At 41.0% G+C, this 17,292-nt stretch overlaps 1 protein-coding gene across 1 annotated transcript in view; it reads right to left on the bottom strand.

Annotated features, from left to right (window-relative positions):
* Positions 1-413: 413 nt before the first annotated feature.
* Positions 414-17,292, bottom strand: part of LOC115077582 (olfactory receptor 5V1-like) — a 70,549-nt gene continuing 53,670 nt past the window's right edge. Inside the window, exon 4 of the mRNA XM_029579879.1 lies at positions 414-1,382. Coding sequence (XP_029435739.1) covers positions 414-1,382 — 969 coding nt within the window. The remainder of the gene's footprint in view (positions 1,383-17,292) is intronic.

The following is a 17,292-nucleotide window of genomic DNA, read 5'->3' as shown; positions in this document are numbered from 1 at the left end:
GTGATAAAATAAGAAGGCTTCATCCAGGATGTCACAGAGGAGCCTTAGATAAATTTTGAAAAGGGTCGAGGACACAACAGACCCCTGAGGCCCTCCAGCTAACACAGGAAACCAATCCAAACTTTTCTGACCATTTCTGACCCATTGCTGTCAAAAAGGAGACAAACCATTGATAAACATCACCCCAAATACCTAAATGTCACACTCTGCAACAACTTGACATAACATATAGTGCAAACATGGAATTTTAATGCTTTAAAGTATAAAATCAGGCACTTCAGATATAAAAATCCTCCTGCTACATTTCATTAAGAAGGACAGGAATTGAAAACTGTAAAACAGGAGAGAGATTAAGGAGTAATTGTGTTGGTTGACCTCATGTTTACTTTAACACAGTTTTGCTTTAAATAGCTTCAGAAGTGTTTGGTAACTGACAATGTTGACTTCCTGTTTAAAGCTTTTTTCAGGGCCACATTTAACTCTTTGCTTCTCAAGCTGTAAATCAGAGGGTTTAGCAGTGGGAGAGTGAGGATATACGCTGCAGTAACCAGCTTGTTTGATTTCAGAGAACTTGCTGAGCGGGGCTGCATATAAATTCCCAACATAGTCCCATATAACAGAATGAGGACTGTAAGGTGGGAGGAGCAGGTGGAGAAGGCCTTGCTTTTCCCCTCTCTCGATCGGATTCTCAAGATTGTGGAGATGATAAAGGTGTAGGATGTCAGGGTCAGGAGAAATGGGGTAAGGCCTGCAAAAACGGACTCTATATAACTCATAGTTAGAATGACTGAGGTGTCTGTGCAGGAAATTTCCTGCAGCGCTGTGAGTTCACAGAAGAAGTGATTGATTACATTGGAGTCACAGAAAGAAAACTGGGATGTAAAGATAGCCTGTGGCAATGAGTCTATTAAACCTGCAAGCCATGACACAGCTGCCAGAAGAGCACAGACCCTCTTATTCATGATGGTGGTATAACGCAGGGGATTGCATATCGCAACATAACGATCATAAGCCATGGCAGCAAGAAGGGTAATTTCTGTCCCCACACAAGCTATAAAACAATACAGTTGTATAATGCATGCAGTGAAAGAAATAATATTACTCTCTGACAGAAGGACAAATTTTGGCACAGTGACTGTCAGGGAAGAGATGTCAAGGGCAGACAGGTTGACCAAGAAGAAATACATGGGGGTGTGCAGGTGTGGATAGGCACATACTATGCAGATAACGAGGAGGTTCCCCAGCACGCCCATCAGGTAGAGCAGTGAGAAGAGAGTGAAGAGAGGGAGCTGCAGCTCTGGGAACTCTGAGAACCCCAGAAGCAGGAATTCTGTCACAGCGCTGAGATTTCTAGGTTCCCATTGTTTGTGCTCCATAGTGTGCTGAAGAGAAAAAGATGACAAAGAATGAAAGAGAAACAAATAGGAACTAGGCAGCACTGACTCCAATAAAATATATTTTAAAAATTTCCCACAAGTGTTGAACTAATAAATTAGAAGAAAGGGAAATACAACATGTCTGTTAGGTCATAGTGAGAACCAATTTGGCATCCAGGCATTTGACCTTCTCAGTTTTCAATCTACAGGATATAGTTGATGATACATTTTATCTTATGCCAGCTATTCTAAAGTATTATGTCAGCGTGGGAAATTTGTGACTTTCTGCCCGTCATCTGCCTGTAGCTTCTCCTAAGCCCTGTGGGTACCTTTTATTTATTTACTTATTTGAAAGTGATGATACACTGCTTATTTCAACAATGATCAATGCTAACAGTGCATCTTAACAAAACAACATATAAACATTCAATGATACAATAAAACAAAAGTAGATGGTTGGAATATTCACCGGTATGTTTCACTTGTTTAACTTTTTAGTGGAATTTCAGAAGGAAACTCCCTGGGCTGTTTCTCTCTTAATATTTGCTCTATTATTGCAGGTTCAAATGTAATCATTTATCATGCAGCTGAGCAGTTTATGGAAAATGTGCACCTAAGATCCTTCTTTCTTGTTTTTCATTTTTATTTAAAGTATTAAAGGGGTTTGAAACCTGCTCTTATTGCCTTCTCTGTACCACATAACTCTGCAGAGAAAGCGCCACATAACTGAACATTAAATCATATTTAGTGAGGTTTGCTCCATCTGAGATTCCTCAGATCTTCCAAATGGGTTCTTTAGATCCCGGGTGCTGTTCGTCTGCCTGCATGTGGGGACAGACAGATGACCGAATAGGCCACCTCGTTCAATTATTCCTTTCCTTTCACAAAGAACACAAAATGCTCTTGAGGCAAAGGGATGCTTACTTTTAAAGTATCATTTTAAAATAGGTACTGCTTCTATTTGTAAATCGTGGAAAAGATTAGACCTTAATTTTTATGATCTTTCTTTCAGGAGATTTGAACTCATTTCATAAAGACTAATTCCCCTCCCCCCTGTATTTTTAAGCTGCTGATGTTCTATTAAGAGTTTGTGAGATTGGTTTTGAGCCTTCCTGAAACAAACTTCAGATCGTGCCACTCTGACCTTTACCAACTTCAAATGTTTATCGAAGCAGTGGAGTCATCATTTTGAACTTCCTCCCAAAACACAAAAGCAGAAAATGTACACATTTTACTCTGGGTGTGATGAGAACACTTTGATATTCTGGCTCTTTGATAAACTTGCCCCAAAATGGTCGAGTCAAAGTAGATCCTCTATACTTCAGGATTACTAACATATCAAAGACTTACATGACAATCACAATTTGCAGGAAAGCATTTTGAAACTGAGGATATACCATACTGGAGAACATTAGTACAGATTCAAATCACTTACTTTCCAATGGTTTCTGCATCTCTGGCATGAATTGCCTGATGAGCTGGAAGTGCTTATATTGGTTGATAGACTCTTGAGATATGATCTCTAGACACTCAGGCCTGGTTAATTGCATTCTGAATCTTATAAATAATATTCTACGTTTAAAGGTACATTTTAAAAGCCTGGTGCACATCAAAATTGGGAGGTGTGTGCGGATATAGGACATGCATGTGTTCTGCTGATTTTATAAGCCATTCACATGCATGTACAAGTCCCGATGTGTGACTATCTCATATCAGAAAAAAAGGTATGAGATATGAGCAGGCTGTGGGTGCGGGTGTTCTGGACAGGACCTAGAGATGTGTGCATAAGTACCGATGCGCCCGGTGTACGCCCAGGTATATTTGAGTGCAAATTTATTTTCTGGTATGCAAGAGGTATAAATATTCATATATATATATACACTTCAGGTATCTCTGAATTGTTAGAGGTGTCTGGGTTAACTGGGGGGAGTGCAGGCAAATGATCCAAAGGGATTTGGAGAACTTAGCTTTAGACTGTGTGAACTGGTGGACAAACTGGTGAAACTGGTCATTACATGGTCATGAACCTGTTATAAAATTATCTCACTTTGTAGCTAAAAGCTGACTTGTAAAATATGGGGCACATATATGCACACCGGGGATATTTTATAACATATGTGCATTTGTTCATACACAGGATATAACATTGCTGTGTATCTGGTGATGCACCCACACATGCACATATATATGCGCCAGCACATCCATTTGAAAGTTACCATCATAGTTACCATCTAGTTACCACTAGACCTTCAGATCCCATTCAAACTCTACTCATCCGCAAGACCCATCAGAGAAGCATACAAAGGAACTCTTCAAGTCCCTCCAACTAAATACACGCATCTAACATCCACCAAAGATCATGCATTCTCCACAGCGGGCCCTGTCATTTGGAACAATTTGCCAACTGACCTTAGATTGGAACCCTGCCTTCTAACCTTCCGAAAAAAACTTAAGACTTGGCTTTTCCTCCAAGCCTTCCCCTAAACTCTAAAATGTCAATATACCTCTCAAACAGGATCCGCCCAACTAACTAGACTCTCGGACTAATCTCAGTATATAAATATATATTTACCCTCAAGTTTTTGCTGTCCTTCTACTTCCCAGCTATTCTAGCCCCCTAAGTTCTATCTCCTTATGATATGTAACTTGCTATTGCCTTCTTGTTATATGGATATTCATTTAGTCTCTAAGTTCCATGTAAACCGATTTGATATGAATCTTTTTCATGAAGGCCGGTATAGAAAAATGTTAAATACATACATACATAAATAAATAAATAAATAAATAAATAAATAAATCATAGGGTATAAATTTGACGGCAAGTATTCACAGACTTTATGTCAGTTTTCAAAGGGAACGTATATGTACATTTTCCCTTTGCAAGTTACCGAACATACAATATATTTGCTAATTTGTGTGCAGTTGTTTTATGGGAAAATTGATAAATATACCTTTGAAACTGCTGCTTATAGTTTTGGGATAAAGTGCAAAAATTAATTTCCTCATTTGAGCTCTCTTGTAGTGTCCCAAGATAGTAAGTTGGAGAGTTTTGAATATGTTTCAAAGGTTGGGATTAAAAATATTAACTTATATCACCTTTTCAGGTCTGTTAGAGCCTGGGAGAGATTTATTTTAAATAAAATACAAAGAAAAATATTTGCACAGAAACAACAAGGGAGCAATGCAGATAAATTGCTTTTATGAAACTACAAAAGAAAACAAACTTCCATTTACAGACAAACCAAAAATATTGGGGACAAATAAACAAGAAAATGAGGAGTAATAAACACCAAAAATCAAGGAAACTACATTAACAGAATCAATATCCAATCCCTATAATACTAAATTGATAGTCAACAATGACATTAAGTACCTGAGGCAAGTTCCCAGCTCTAGCTTCCAAAAACCTTCCTAAGAGAATATAACAGTCTGCCTTGGTCAACTAAGGTGTCTGAGAAGGAAGGATGCACCAAGAGCCAAAACCTCCTGGTGCATTTCCTTCCTCCTTTCTTGATAGTCTAAATAGATCCTGACTAAAAGGTGAATTTTAGAAGCCAAGCACATACCAATATCAGGAGAAATGTGCACATGGAGGATATGTGCATGTCTACCCAAGTTTAAAAGCAACCCACATGCTCACATAAGTGTATGAATATCTTGCTGTGAAACCAGCGGCAGCAGGCGTGGTGGGATCAGTGTTGGTTTGGGGCTGCTGGGGGGTGACAGATCAGTGTATGTATAACCGGTGGGAGGGGAAAGCTCACAACTGGGAAACAGGCCCATATCATTTTTTGAGTGACAGCTATATAACCAACACCCTGTTAAGTAGAATGTTATTGAGCCACATTACTTGAAAACCTATCCAACTGTATCCAAACATAGGCCAGGATTCATCAAACTATCACATGCAATAGGAAGAGGGGCATGTTTGATGGTAATAACCTATTCAGCACAAAGGGTTCTAAGATAGCACTTTGTATATGTTTTACCACAGAGTACAATAACTTTTTGTAGTAAGTGCCACAATGAGAGAGAAAGAGAGAGAGAGATAAACTAGCTATAAGGACTTTATAGTAGTTAGGTATTTATACCTCTATATGAGGCTCACCTAATTACTCGAGGTGAGGTTTAGGTAGGGGTTAGGGGCCACTTTGACATTCAGAGTGAGACATACAAACGAACAGTATACACTTGTGAAGATGTCATGTCCTTCGGAATGAGGAAACTCACATACAGATAAGATTTGTACAATGTTCTCTCAACCTAGTTTGATGGAATCTCTACCTAGGTAACATCAAGCTATGTTGAGAGAAAATTTTACAAATCTCATCTTTGAGTGAGTTTCCTCACTCAGACTCTGTTCTGTTCGTACAAGTCACTCTGAATGTCAAAGTGGCCCCTAACCCCTATGCCATACCTAAACCTCACCTTGATTTACTAGGTGGGCCTCATATAGAGGTATAAATACTTGACTACTATAAGAGCCTTATAGCTAGTTTCTCTCTCTCTCTCTCTCCTTATAAAAAGATTGAAAAGTGTGATATTGCACAGCCTAACAAAAAAGGTGACGTTATTTACACTGTGAAGATAGAACTTTTCCATATTAGCATGTGTTATGGTGCTTTTTGCATGCAAAACTCCCATTAGCGTACACTAACAAAAACTAACAAAAAGTAACAAGATCTAACGGTTTTTGTTAGTGCGCACTAACGGGGCGTTAGCGCTCACCAATGGGAGTTAGCACACACTAACGGGGAGTTAGCGTGCACTAACTCAAAAAATGATTTTTCGCAAAAATAAAAGACCTGAACCGCAAAAAAATGACATTTCCTGTGGCGGCCGAAAAATGAAGAATGACACGAACACAAAAAAAGATTCACATCTCAAGTAATTTTAGCAAAGTTTCTGCTTGCACAATGTGGCTACTGTAAAACCAGCAATAACTGACCAACTAATCCTCTAATATGAACTGGAATTCCTGAACCAGCTCTTCTTTCCAGCAGACCAGCCAGGGGCAGGATATTCACTGGAAATTTTAAGATATTAGCTACCTCCTGAGTTACACCAAGTCAAAACCTCTGAACTTCCAGACACTGCCACCACATACGTAAATATGATCCAGGCTCACCAGAATTCTGGACTCAAGTATAGAAAGATGGCAGCAAAGTTAGTGGGGAACAGTATGTCCTGTGCAATAATCTGACCATCAGCTCAAAACACTTCTGACATATTGAACTGTGATGCTTTGCACCTTTTTAATATTCATATGTGATTAGTATAAATGGCATTACTGAATATGATTTGTATTTATCTACAAGGACAGACAAAATGGGTCCAATATGAAAATGCATTCAGAACTCGATAAATAGGACTTATCTGGCTATCTAGAGGGCCGCTCAATATTCAGCTATCTCTTAGCTGGCTTGAAAGTGGGCGGGCAATGGGTAGATCTGGGTGATGCTACTAGGTTGGATAACTTTCCTGGCTAAGTAGCGATATTTGGCTTTAGCTGGATAAGTTATACCTGCCAACAAGCAGTTATAACTTATCCAGCAAAGTAATGGCTTGTACTGGGATATTCAGCGGCATATCCATGCCGCTGAATACCCCTTCAAACATAACCAGAAAAGTCATATCTGGTTATGTTACTTAATGGCCGTCTTTCAAGTTTGGGCCCAACTTACCTATACCACTAGAGTTGCTGTTTACATTTGTTTAGTCATCTTTGTAACCTAAGATGTCAACCAAGATGCCTGTTCCCTGCCCCCAACCAACAATACAGCCCCTTGGACCAATCTCCCTAACCCTAGAGTCTTCAGTGCAGCCCCTCCAGGCCAACACCTCCAACTTTTCCCTGCTCACTCTGAGGTGTTTCAACCAAATATCGAGGGAATTATGGAATACTTCTCCTTCCTGCTCTATTAGGTCTGACAGCTGAAAGGGGGCAATTTGATTTCAGATGCTCCTGTGCCCCATGTGCTTGACTGAAAGATCTCCAAAGGGATAAGAGAGGCTACATTGCTGAATAAGGGATGATAATTCAGGGTAGTGTTATATGCTGGGATGCTGGTGGGCTGGAAATGTAGATGCATTCCTGGAGATGATAATGTACAATGCAGTACCTGTGTCAGAAATGTATTTGATTAGACTCTGGTTTTAATGCTGAATTTACTATAGTCTAAATCTTTTTTTAAAAAATCCAGTGGTAGAACAATGACAAAATTATAACTGAGCAGATTTTAGCGTGGCTTAGTAAACAGGTACCCATAATCTTAAGTGCAGCAACAAATTCAAAATCATCCTTTGCAGAATCGTTTAAGTTAGTCAGGTTTTCAAAATTCTTTAGAGGCTCAAAATGCTGACTTCCTGATTATTGCTTTTCTCAAAGCCTCATTTAACTCTTTACTTCTCAAGCTATAAATGAGGGGATTTAACAGCGGGAGAGTGACTATGTATATTGCACAAGGCAACTTTGTGAATTCACAGATTCCCCTGTTCCAGGCTGAATAAACAATCCTATTACTGTTCCATATGACATAATGATAACTGTGAGGTGGGAGGAGCAGGTAGAGAAGTCCTTGTTTTTCCCCTCTCGAGAACGGATTTTCAGGATGGTGGTGATGATAAACAGATAGGATGTCAGGGTGAGGAGAAATGGGGTGAAGACTGTTAACACCAGTGCAGCAACAGTCAGAGGTTTAATGAGAGAGGTGTCTGTGCATTAGAGTTTAGCTAGTGCTGTGAATTCACAGAAGTGATTAATTAAAATAGATTCACAGAAATAAAACTGGGATATAATAAGAGTGTGTGGCAAAACTATTAAACCTGTTACCCAGGAGAAAGCTGCAAGAAGAGAATAGGCCAACTTATTCATGACGATGGTGTAACACAGGGGATTGCATCTTGCAACATAACGGTCATAGGCCATGGCAGTGAGAAGCAGAAATTCTACCTCAGCACAGGCCATAGAACAATTCATCTGAGTAATACACTCACTCAGATATATGGTGTTACTTTTCTTTTGGGCTGCCAGTGATTTTGGCACAAAGACTGTCATAGAAGAGATGTCTAGGACAGACAAATTAGCCAAGAAGAAATACATGGGGGTGTGCAGGTGTGGATCAGCACTGATTATGCAGAAAATAAGGAGGTTCCCCCTGCACGGCCATCAGGTAGAGGAGAGAGAAGAGAGCGAAGAGAGGGAGCTGCAGCTCTGGGAACTCTGAGAACCCCAGAAGCAGGAATTCACATTTCACAAGATTCATTCTTCAGTATGTGCTGAGAAAATTTAAAAAAAGTGAAAGACTGGAAGCACATTTTAAAAAATAAACTATGTAAGAATACAAAAAGTATCACAGAACTGCACATTCACACTAGTGACATATTTGAACAAAAACACAGTTATACAGCCAAATGGTCAAACAGTTGTACACTAAGGGGTAGATTTTAAACACTTGCATGCGTATCCATGTGTGTGTGCCACCCGGCACACACACATGGGCACACGATTTTATAACATGCACGTGCCATTGCGCACATGTATAAAATCCGGGCTTGGCACATGCAGTGCACGCACGTGAGTTCTTGAAATTTACCCCACTGGCAGACAGACAATGAAACAATCCCATAGAGGTAGAGTTCATAGCCCACACAGATACACATTAACAAAGATACACAGGTATATAATTACAGATATATAATTCACAGTCATACTATTAGGCAGTCACAAAGCGTCATCATTACTACTTGTAGTTCCACAATTTTAAAGTTAGGAGAGGTCATGAAGTTCATGTTCATGACATGGAGCATTCCACCAATGACCTGCTGATGGGGATGATACAGGGAATCTCAGAACTGCTCAGGTTTGTTCTTATTTGTATGGAACCACTTGTTAGTGAAATATGTTGTTCTAATTAATCAGTGGGTTTATGATTTGCCCATATTTGTGTTTTATGTTTTATTTTATGCAAATATTTTATTTCTGTAAAATTTTATTATTGTTCCTTCCTTGGAGCAATTTTAACAATTTAGAAATTAAATGTCCAGATACACTGCAGATACCAAATCTCTCACGTTCAGTCCAGTCCTAGTACCAGCCCCTTGTATATATGTGGGCTTAGAGATCAGATATCCCTAAGAATAAGAACTACCAGACTACAAGTGCCAGCATGCCATGGGGTGAATCCTGGATTGGCTCAAACTGTCCTGAAATAAATGGATCCAGATGGCAATGTGTCACCTCCCTTTACTCAGAATCCACTGACCTGATAATGGGAGCACTGGAATCAATGGTAGAGAAGTTCCTTTTCCTGAAAGCTCTTGTGTTAAAATGAATGCTGACTCCAGGCTGATGGCTAGGAAGGTATCCTCCTATAGTGTTGGGGCTTTCTTTTACATAAAATATCAAACTTAATCAAAACCAGTGTTTTCCCTCTGTTTTTATTTTATTTTTTATTATTATTTTTTTTTTTTTATTGTTGTTGAACCATTGAGGCTTGCTGATGTTCTATCTGGGTGTGCAGGAGTAATTTAAATATTGAATTTGCTGTATGAATATGTAATCTTTCATAATAAAGAGATTTCAATGCTAAAATGCCATATTTAATTAAGATACTTGCATCTAACATTCTGACTAATATGTACACTTCTGTGCTGAAAATGAGAAGAATCCCAAGCAAGAGTCTCACCAAATCATGTAAAAATGAATACAGCACACACAGTCGACGAGCAAATCTTCATAAGAGCCCCGTGCAACCCTTACACTAATAAATGTACAAATGAATACAGCACAGAGAGCTGAAGAGATGATTTTCATTATATCACAATGCAGGCATCACAGTGATTCAGATAAAACAGGAATATAGCACAGGCAGCTGAACAGCAGGTCTTCATCAGATCTCCTGCAATCCTTTCACTGATATGAGTAAAGTATGAAGAGCATGGAGAGCTGAACATCAGATCCTCATCAGAGCCCCATGCAGGTATCACAGTTATAAACATAAAACATAAATACAGCAGTGACAGCTGAAAATGGAATCATTGAGGCATATTTAAAATAAGGAAGTATGATCAAAATAAAAAATGTAAAGTGTTACATCATAAATTACTTACATGTTACACTCTGATGTAAGAAGGCACATTCTTGTTATTAATTAACCTGCTCACATTCAACTGTTTCTTTAGTGAATATTTTAAAAGGTTGCAGCAACAGATTTCTCCATGGAAAATTAGCTTAAAAATGACACTACAGAGCTATAAAAATCAAAGCTTTAGTGTTGTGCCCCTGCCCACGGCCTGCTTCCGCGGACAGGGCCTCACCTTCACCTTGCCTTGTAGCTGACGGGCTGCAGCCTTCCCCGCAGCCTGGACCTCCACTGTCGTTCCTTCATGCAGCGGAGGCTGCCACTCCTGTGCCTCTCTCCTGCGCGGCTGGAGCCGCGCTGTCGTTGTCCTCTTTGGAAGGGAAATCCTCTTCTCCTCACAGTTCGAGCGTTGCTGCTGGAGTGCTCCTCTGTTGTGGGTATCCCCTAATGGGGATTCCCTTTACTGTGGCCCAAGTGCTGCCGCCGACTCCTCTTCACGGCAGAGAGCCACCACTGCTGTATCCTCTTCAGGGCCATTGCCAGGCCCAGCGCAGCTCCTCTTCAGCAGCAGGAGCCGCCTATGGCCTTCTTCAGGCTCCTAGACGTCACTGCAGGCCTTGGCTCTGCCCCCTGTGCTCCAGGGCTCCTTCTAGGGGCTGGCCACGCAGCTTCTTCTGTCATTTAAAGGGCCAACTACAGGGAGTTCCTCTTCAACCCTCCTGATGACATCTTCAGGGCTCTTCCTGCTCCTGCTCTACAAATAGGCACTGCTTCAGTTCCTCAGTGCCTTCAGATGGAGTAACATCCTCCACAGGGAGTAACACCCTGCAGAGAGTCCATCTTCAGAGTTCCATCATCTCCAAGTTCCATCCTCGGAGTTCCACGGTTACAACGTGGTTCATCTTGCTGCTCCTGTCAGGAAGACTTCATGTTCCAAGTCTTCACTCTTCATGATATCTCTTCTTGATGTCTTCATCCGACATTCCAGGTCTCTTCTGTTGTCGACCTTCCTCGTGGTATGTTCCAGTCCTCGGGTTCCGTACCTGTAAGCCATGGGATTCCTTGCCTGCTCCTAGATGTCCCAGATGTTCTGATGTCTCCAGGTCCTGATGTCCAGTTGTCCACCTATTCTGAGTTCCAGATATCCTGGTGTCCTGACGTCCTCTGTCCTGATGTCCGTTCGTCTTCTTCTCTAAAGACGTTCAGATCCTTCCTCATCCAGAAGTCCTCTCCTTCAGTCATCCATCTCTTCAGACATCCAAAGGTCCTAGCATCCAGAAGTCTATTCCCTCGATCCAGATGTCCAGGTTTTCTGATGTCCAGATGGCTTGCGCCTGAGGTACCACTCTCTTGCATACCTCTTTCTTTGCTTCACTTCTCATCCCTGGAGAACACGTCAGCAGTTCTTGTCATCCCCTGGACTTGCCCCAATCAGTCTGACATTTGATAGAATGGAATCTCTCTGGTTGGACTTTCCTCAAGTGCTGCCTGACTCCTCTCCATGTAGTGCTTCTCCCGCTCCCAGTGTGGTCCATGACTAACCTTTGGGGTTGTGTAGGGTGCGTAGCGGAACAGGATGATTTGTGACCAGTCCTTGGCAGCTGTGTAGGGAGCCCTGATGGATAGCACTCCCCAACTCCAAGAACTTCATCTCTACTCTACTCCAAGAGCCTCGTCTCTTCTTCGTACACAAGAGTGTTCCTCTTCATTGTCTCCAAGGGTCTCATCTTTGCATCTGTCTTCATAAGAGTGTCCCTCTTCAACATCTCCAAGAATCTTGTCTCTTCAATGTCTCCAAGAGTCTCATCTCTTCATTGTCTCCAAGAGTATTCCTCTTCATCATCTCCGATATTCTTGTCTTGTCTGTTCAATGTCTCCAAGAGTCTTGTCTTGTCTTCATCTTCAAGAGTACACCTCTTTTTCATCCATGTCCAGGAGTCCTCATCTAGTCCAAGTTCCAGGAGTCCCTTATGAACTCTTACTCTTTAGCTCTCTGGTTCAGCAGTTCCCTGTTCCATTTCCACTTTACCGGAGTTCGTACTGTGTCCATGCTCATACTTGCTTGCCTATCCTCAGGGTATCTTGGGGATCCTCCCTGAGTAGTCTTGTGGAGCAGGGGTCACTTTCTCACAGGAGCACGCGATCATGCCTCCACGCCCTTTCACAGAGCTCCCTGGGTGCATTCATAACTGAATCCACAGTCACAAGGTATGTTCACAACATTTAGATTGTTTGCATTTAGTCATACCATTTAGTTGTTCATAACATTTTTTTTTCATAGGATTGTTATTTTGAGTGCTTTTAAGTATTGTCTGCTGCAAATTTATTTTTTATTTCTTTTTAATTGAATTTACAATAAACACAATATATCTTGTAGCAGTAATAGAAACATTATAGAAATACAATTTTAAGTAATTTCACTTATTAATCAAAAAAGAAACTATTATTGACATTCCTCAAAAGTTAAAGAAATTTGGAGAGACCAAGAAAGATTATGGAGTGAAACTTCCAATGAATTATCGTTAAAAGAAAATGAGAGCATGCCTATGTTACATCTTTACCGCCAAGACTACATAAGTGATCTTTAAGAGTAAGAGTCCAGAAAAGCCCTAAGCTGCATGGTTCAAAGAATACATAGTTAACACCTGAATAGTTCACTAAACATTTACAGGGGTAAGGTAACAAATATTGCCCCCCACGAGCAAGAATCTCAATTCTCATAGACACAAATTTATTTCATCATTCTTGTGTTGCTCATGTAACATCTGGATAAATACAAACCTGTTTTTCATGAAAAGTAAGGCTCCTATTTCATAGGAAAAACCTTAGGACAGTATTCCTTTCACTCATGAAAGCAAAGGAAATTAACATAGTTCCATTTTGAGTAATTTCCATCTCTTGAGAGAATTCCAATAGATCTGTAATATCCATAGAATGTTGATCTTGAGACACTTTTCCTAATGGTTCTGGCTCCTCTCAAGGTAGATAATAGGCCTTTGTTATAAGGGGCATTGCATTAGGTGAAATATTAAGCATATTCAGAATATAAATTTTGAAGAAGTCCATTGGTGATATAGAGTTAAGTACTGGGAAATTGAGAACCTTAAGTTCAAACTTCTTAAAGAATTCTCTATATTCTCAATTTTCTTTGAATAGATAATCTCAGAATGCACCAAACCTTGCTAAATCTTTTCATATGAGGAAGCTTTAGTTTCCAAAGCTTTAATTTTTAAATCTTGCGAAGTAATCAATCCTTCCATAGCCAATACAAGTTGGTTTGTGTACAATGTAATTCTCTGCTGCAAAATTTATGACAAATGTTTTCATCTCACCCCTTGTCTGTGTCATTATGAGCTACCTTGAGTCTGTAAAACTTAACAAAGGATCTCCCAGTGTCACTGAGTTCAAGAAACATTCTGTACGCTGCAGTAGGAAACAGTGCACCCTCCTCAATAGGACAGATCCAGTAGGATAGAGAGATGTTCGGATAACACAGCACCATGCAAGCCAACTTGAATTTATATGAACTTGATTTTTGGGCAGATCTTAAAAGACGCAAAATTCCTGATATCAATGGACTCCTCTTTTCAAAAGGGGTATCTGCTGTTCTGTGCTTTTTGTCTGAATTATAAATGACCTAGAGATGGGAAAGGACTGTCAGGTGATCAAATTTGCTGATGATAGAAAAATTATTCAAAACTGTTAAATCACAAGACATTGCAAGAAGACCTTTCAAAAATGGCATGCAAATGATTTGCATCCAAAGGACAGGTGATATTAATGTGGACAAAAGCAAATTGATGTAAATGGGGATGAGCAACCCATATAACAGTTACTCTATGAAAGGTTACACATTGGGAGTCACCACCTAGAAAAAGGATCTAGGTGTCATTACATATAATATATTGAAATTCTCTGCTCAGTGTGCAGTGATAGTAAAGACAGCAAATATAATTATTAGGAAAGGAATGGAGAATAAAATAGAGAATAACATAATGTCTATGTATCACTCTTTGGTATGACCACACCTTAAATATTGTGTGTAATTCTGGTCACTACATTTCAAAAAAGATATAGTGGAATTAGCAAAGATACTAGTGACCAAAATGCTAAAGGGAATAAAATGATACCTTTACGAAGAAAGGCTAAAGAGGTTATGGCTCTTTAGTTGGAGACTGAGGGGAGATATGTCAGAGGTCTATAAAATAATGACTGAAGTGGAATATAAATTAGTTTATTCTCTCAAAATGTACAAAGACTAGGGGGACAAGCAAAGGAATTGCTAGGTGATACATTTAAGACAAGTAGAAATATTTTTTGAGCTCTGAAGATTTTTTAACAGAGGATGTGGTGAAACCTGCTCATGTAACTGAGTGTGAAATAGATTTGGACCAATACCTGGAGGAAAGGTCCATAAAACATTATTAAATTGGATTTCCAGAAATCCTTATCCCTGGGATAAGCAGCATAGAATCTATTAACCCTTTGCAATCCCGCCAGGCACTTATGACCTGGGATGGCCACTATTGGAAACAGGCTCTGACCCAGTATGGCATATATTTTGTTCTTATGTTTGAGACTGAAGTTAAAAGATATTGCCAGATAATGGAACATTTGCTTTTTATGGAAAGCATTGTTTAAAAATAAATTGTGATTGCAAAAAACCCCACACAACTATATGCTTATTTTGATTAATTTTTCTGACTTCCGTATTGTGACGGGGTCACTATGCTAGACCAGAACCGTCAGAGAAAGACCCAGGAACCAAAGATTCAAGGGAAGGGGGGGGGGAAGGAAAATATAGCAACCCCAGGCAAGAGACGTCCCTTGGTTCCTTCCCCCGGATGTTATAAGAACAGAGGAACCACAGGTGTGGGAAGTTGAGGGTGTGGCTAAAGGAGCCAACCACCTGCGAGTGGAGGAGGAGCCTCCACAGAACAAAAAGGACTCCCTGGGAGAGCAGTCTCAGTCTCCTGCTGGGGACTAAGGAGGAAGGAACGGGCTGCCTGGCTGCTCTGGGAAACTTGGACACTGGATATCCCCGACAGTGTGAAGGACTGCAACCACTATCACAAGGAAGGTGAGGTGGCAGTTAGGCTCAGTGGGGCTGGACTCTTGAACTATGGACATTGAGAGGGACTTCTGAAGCCAGTAGCTGGACAGTGAGTTGCTGGCTCAGTGGGGAAGGCATCAGCCTTCCATCCAGGTGGTGAGGGTTTGATCCCCACTTGGGGACTTGTAAGATAAATATGGCTAAATTGCTATTTTGAGTTTCCAAGCGACACCGGTGAAAGCATCACACATATATTCACATAATTTCAGTTTTTGCATTTGATTTTCAGGACATTTGACGTGCTGCATCACCAGTGAAAGACTTTCTTTCCCCTCTGTATTCCTAAGCTGCAAACATGTACTGCTGTTCTGTCAATAGTTTGTCAGGTCACTTGTGAATCCTCTTGAATCCCCGTGTATGCTGCCTCATGCACTTGCACAGGTTGCACCCCCACTAGTGCCAGGCCTGGTAAGAGAATGCACACTGGTAACTAATGAAGCCCCATCTGATGACCAGTTAAAGTGACCAGCTGGGTTATGTAGTGCTCAAACAGGTTCTTTTCCATATCTTTATTATCAGTCGTCTAGAGGGAGAAATGAAAACTATGCTCATTTAAAGATAACACAAAACTAAAACAGCATAGATATGCAGGAAGAGTTAAAAAATGAAAGAGGATAGGAAAACACTGAAAGAATGTTCAAGGGGTCAGAAAATGAGTTCTAATGTTAAAAAGTGAAAATGAGGAACTTGAAGTACAGAAATCCGCCTCCTACATTTCATTGTGAAGGGGAAAAACTGTAAATCAAGACAGAGATCATGTAGTAGATGTCTCAGATGACCTGAAGATTACATTCACTGGGGCAGATTTGAAAAAAGTACACCAGATTTTAAAAGATACGCGCGTAGCCGCAAGTAGCTTTTAAAATCCAGGGTCAGTGCTTGCAAGGCTGCGCAAAATCGGCAGCCTGCAAGCAACCTGCCTCCGTTCCCTCTGAGGCCGCTCCAAAATCAGAGCGGCCTCAGAGGGAAATTTTTTTTTTTGTCAACCCCACCTTTCCCTCCCTTCCCCTATCTAACCCACCGCCCAGCCCTAACTAAATCCCCCTCCCCTACCTTAATTCTTTGAGTAACTTACGTGCGTCGCCAGCTCCCTGCCCCGGCACAGGCCGCTTTGCTGGAGCACACGGCCCCGCCCCCATACCACATCACGCCTTCGGCCATGCCCCGTACCACCACCACGCCCCCGGCCCCACCCCCGAATGCCACGCCACCCCCGACATGCCCCCCTGACATGCCCCCAAGCAAAGCCCCGGGACGTATGCATGTCCCGGGGCTTTGCGCGTACCGTGGCCTATACAAAATAGGCCACGGTACGCGCAAGTGTCCTGTGCACGTAAATCCAGCAGGATTTATGCGTGCAGGGCTTTTAAGATCTACCCCATTATGTTTAACAGTGGGCGAAGGACTATGTGCATTGCAATAGGCAGCTTGTTTGATTTCAATGAACTTGCTGATCTTGGCTGCAGATACACTCCCAACATTGTCCCATATAAGAGGATGATGACCATGAGGTGGGAGGAGCAGGTAGAGAAGGCCTTGCCTTTCCCCTGCTAGAACAAATTTTCAGGATGGTGGAGGTGATAAACACATAGGATGTCAGGGTCAGGAGAAATGGGGTGAAGCCAGAAAACATTGTTTCTGCAAAAGTTATAGAGTCAATGACTGTGGTGTCTGTGCAGGACATTTTCAACAGTGTTTTGGGTTCACAGAAGAAATGATT

Source organism: Rhinatrema bivittatum, chromosome 16, assembly GCF_901001135.1.
Source record: "Rhinatrema bivittatum chromosome 16, aRhiBiv1.1, whole genome shotgun sequence".
NCBI classification, from domain to species: domain Eukaryota; kingdom Metazoa; phylum Chordata; class Amphibia; order Gymnophiona; family Rhinatrematidae; genus Rhinatrema; species Rhinatrema bivittatum.
Note: the sequence above shows the minus strand (reverse complement) of the source record. Positions and strands in the feature narration are given on the sequence as shown.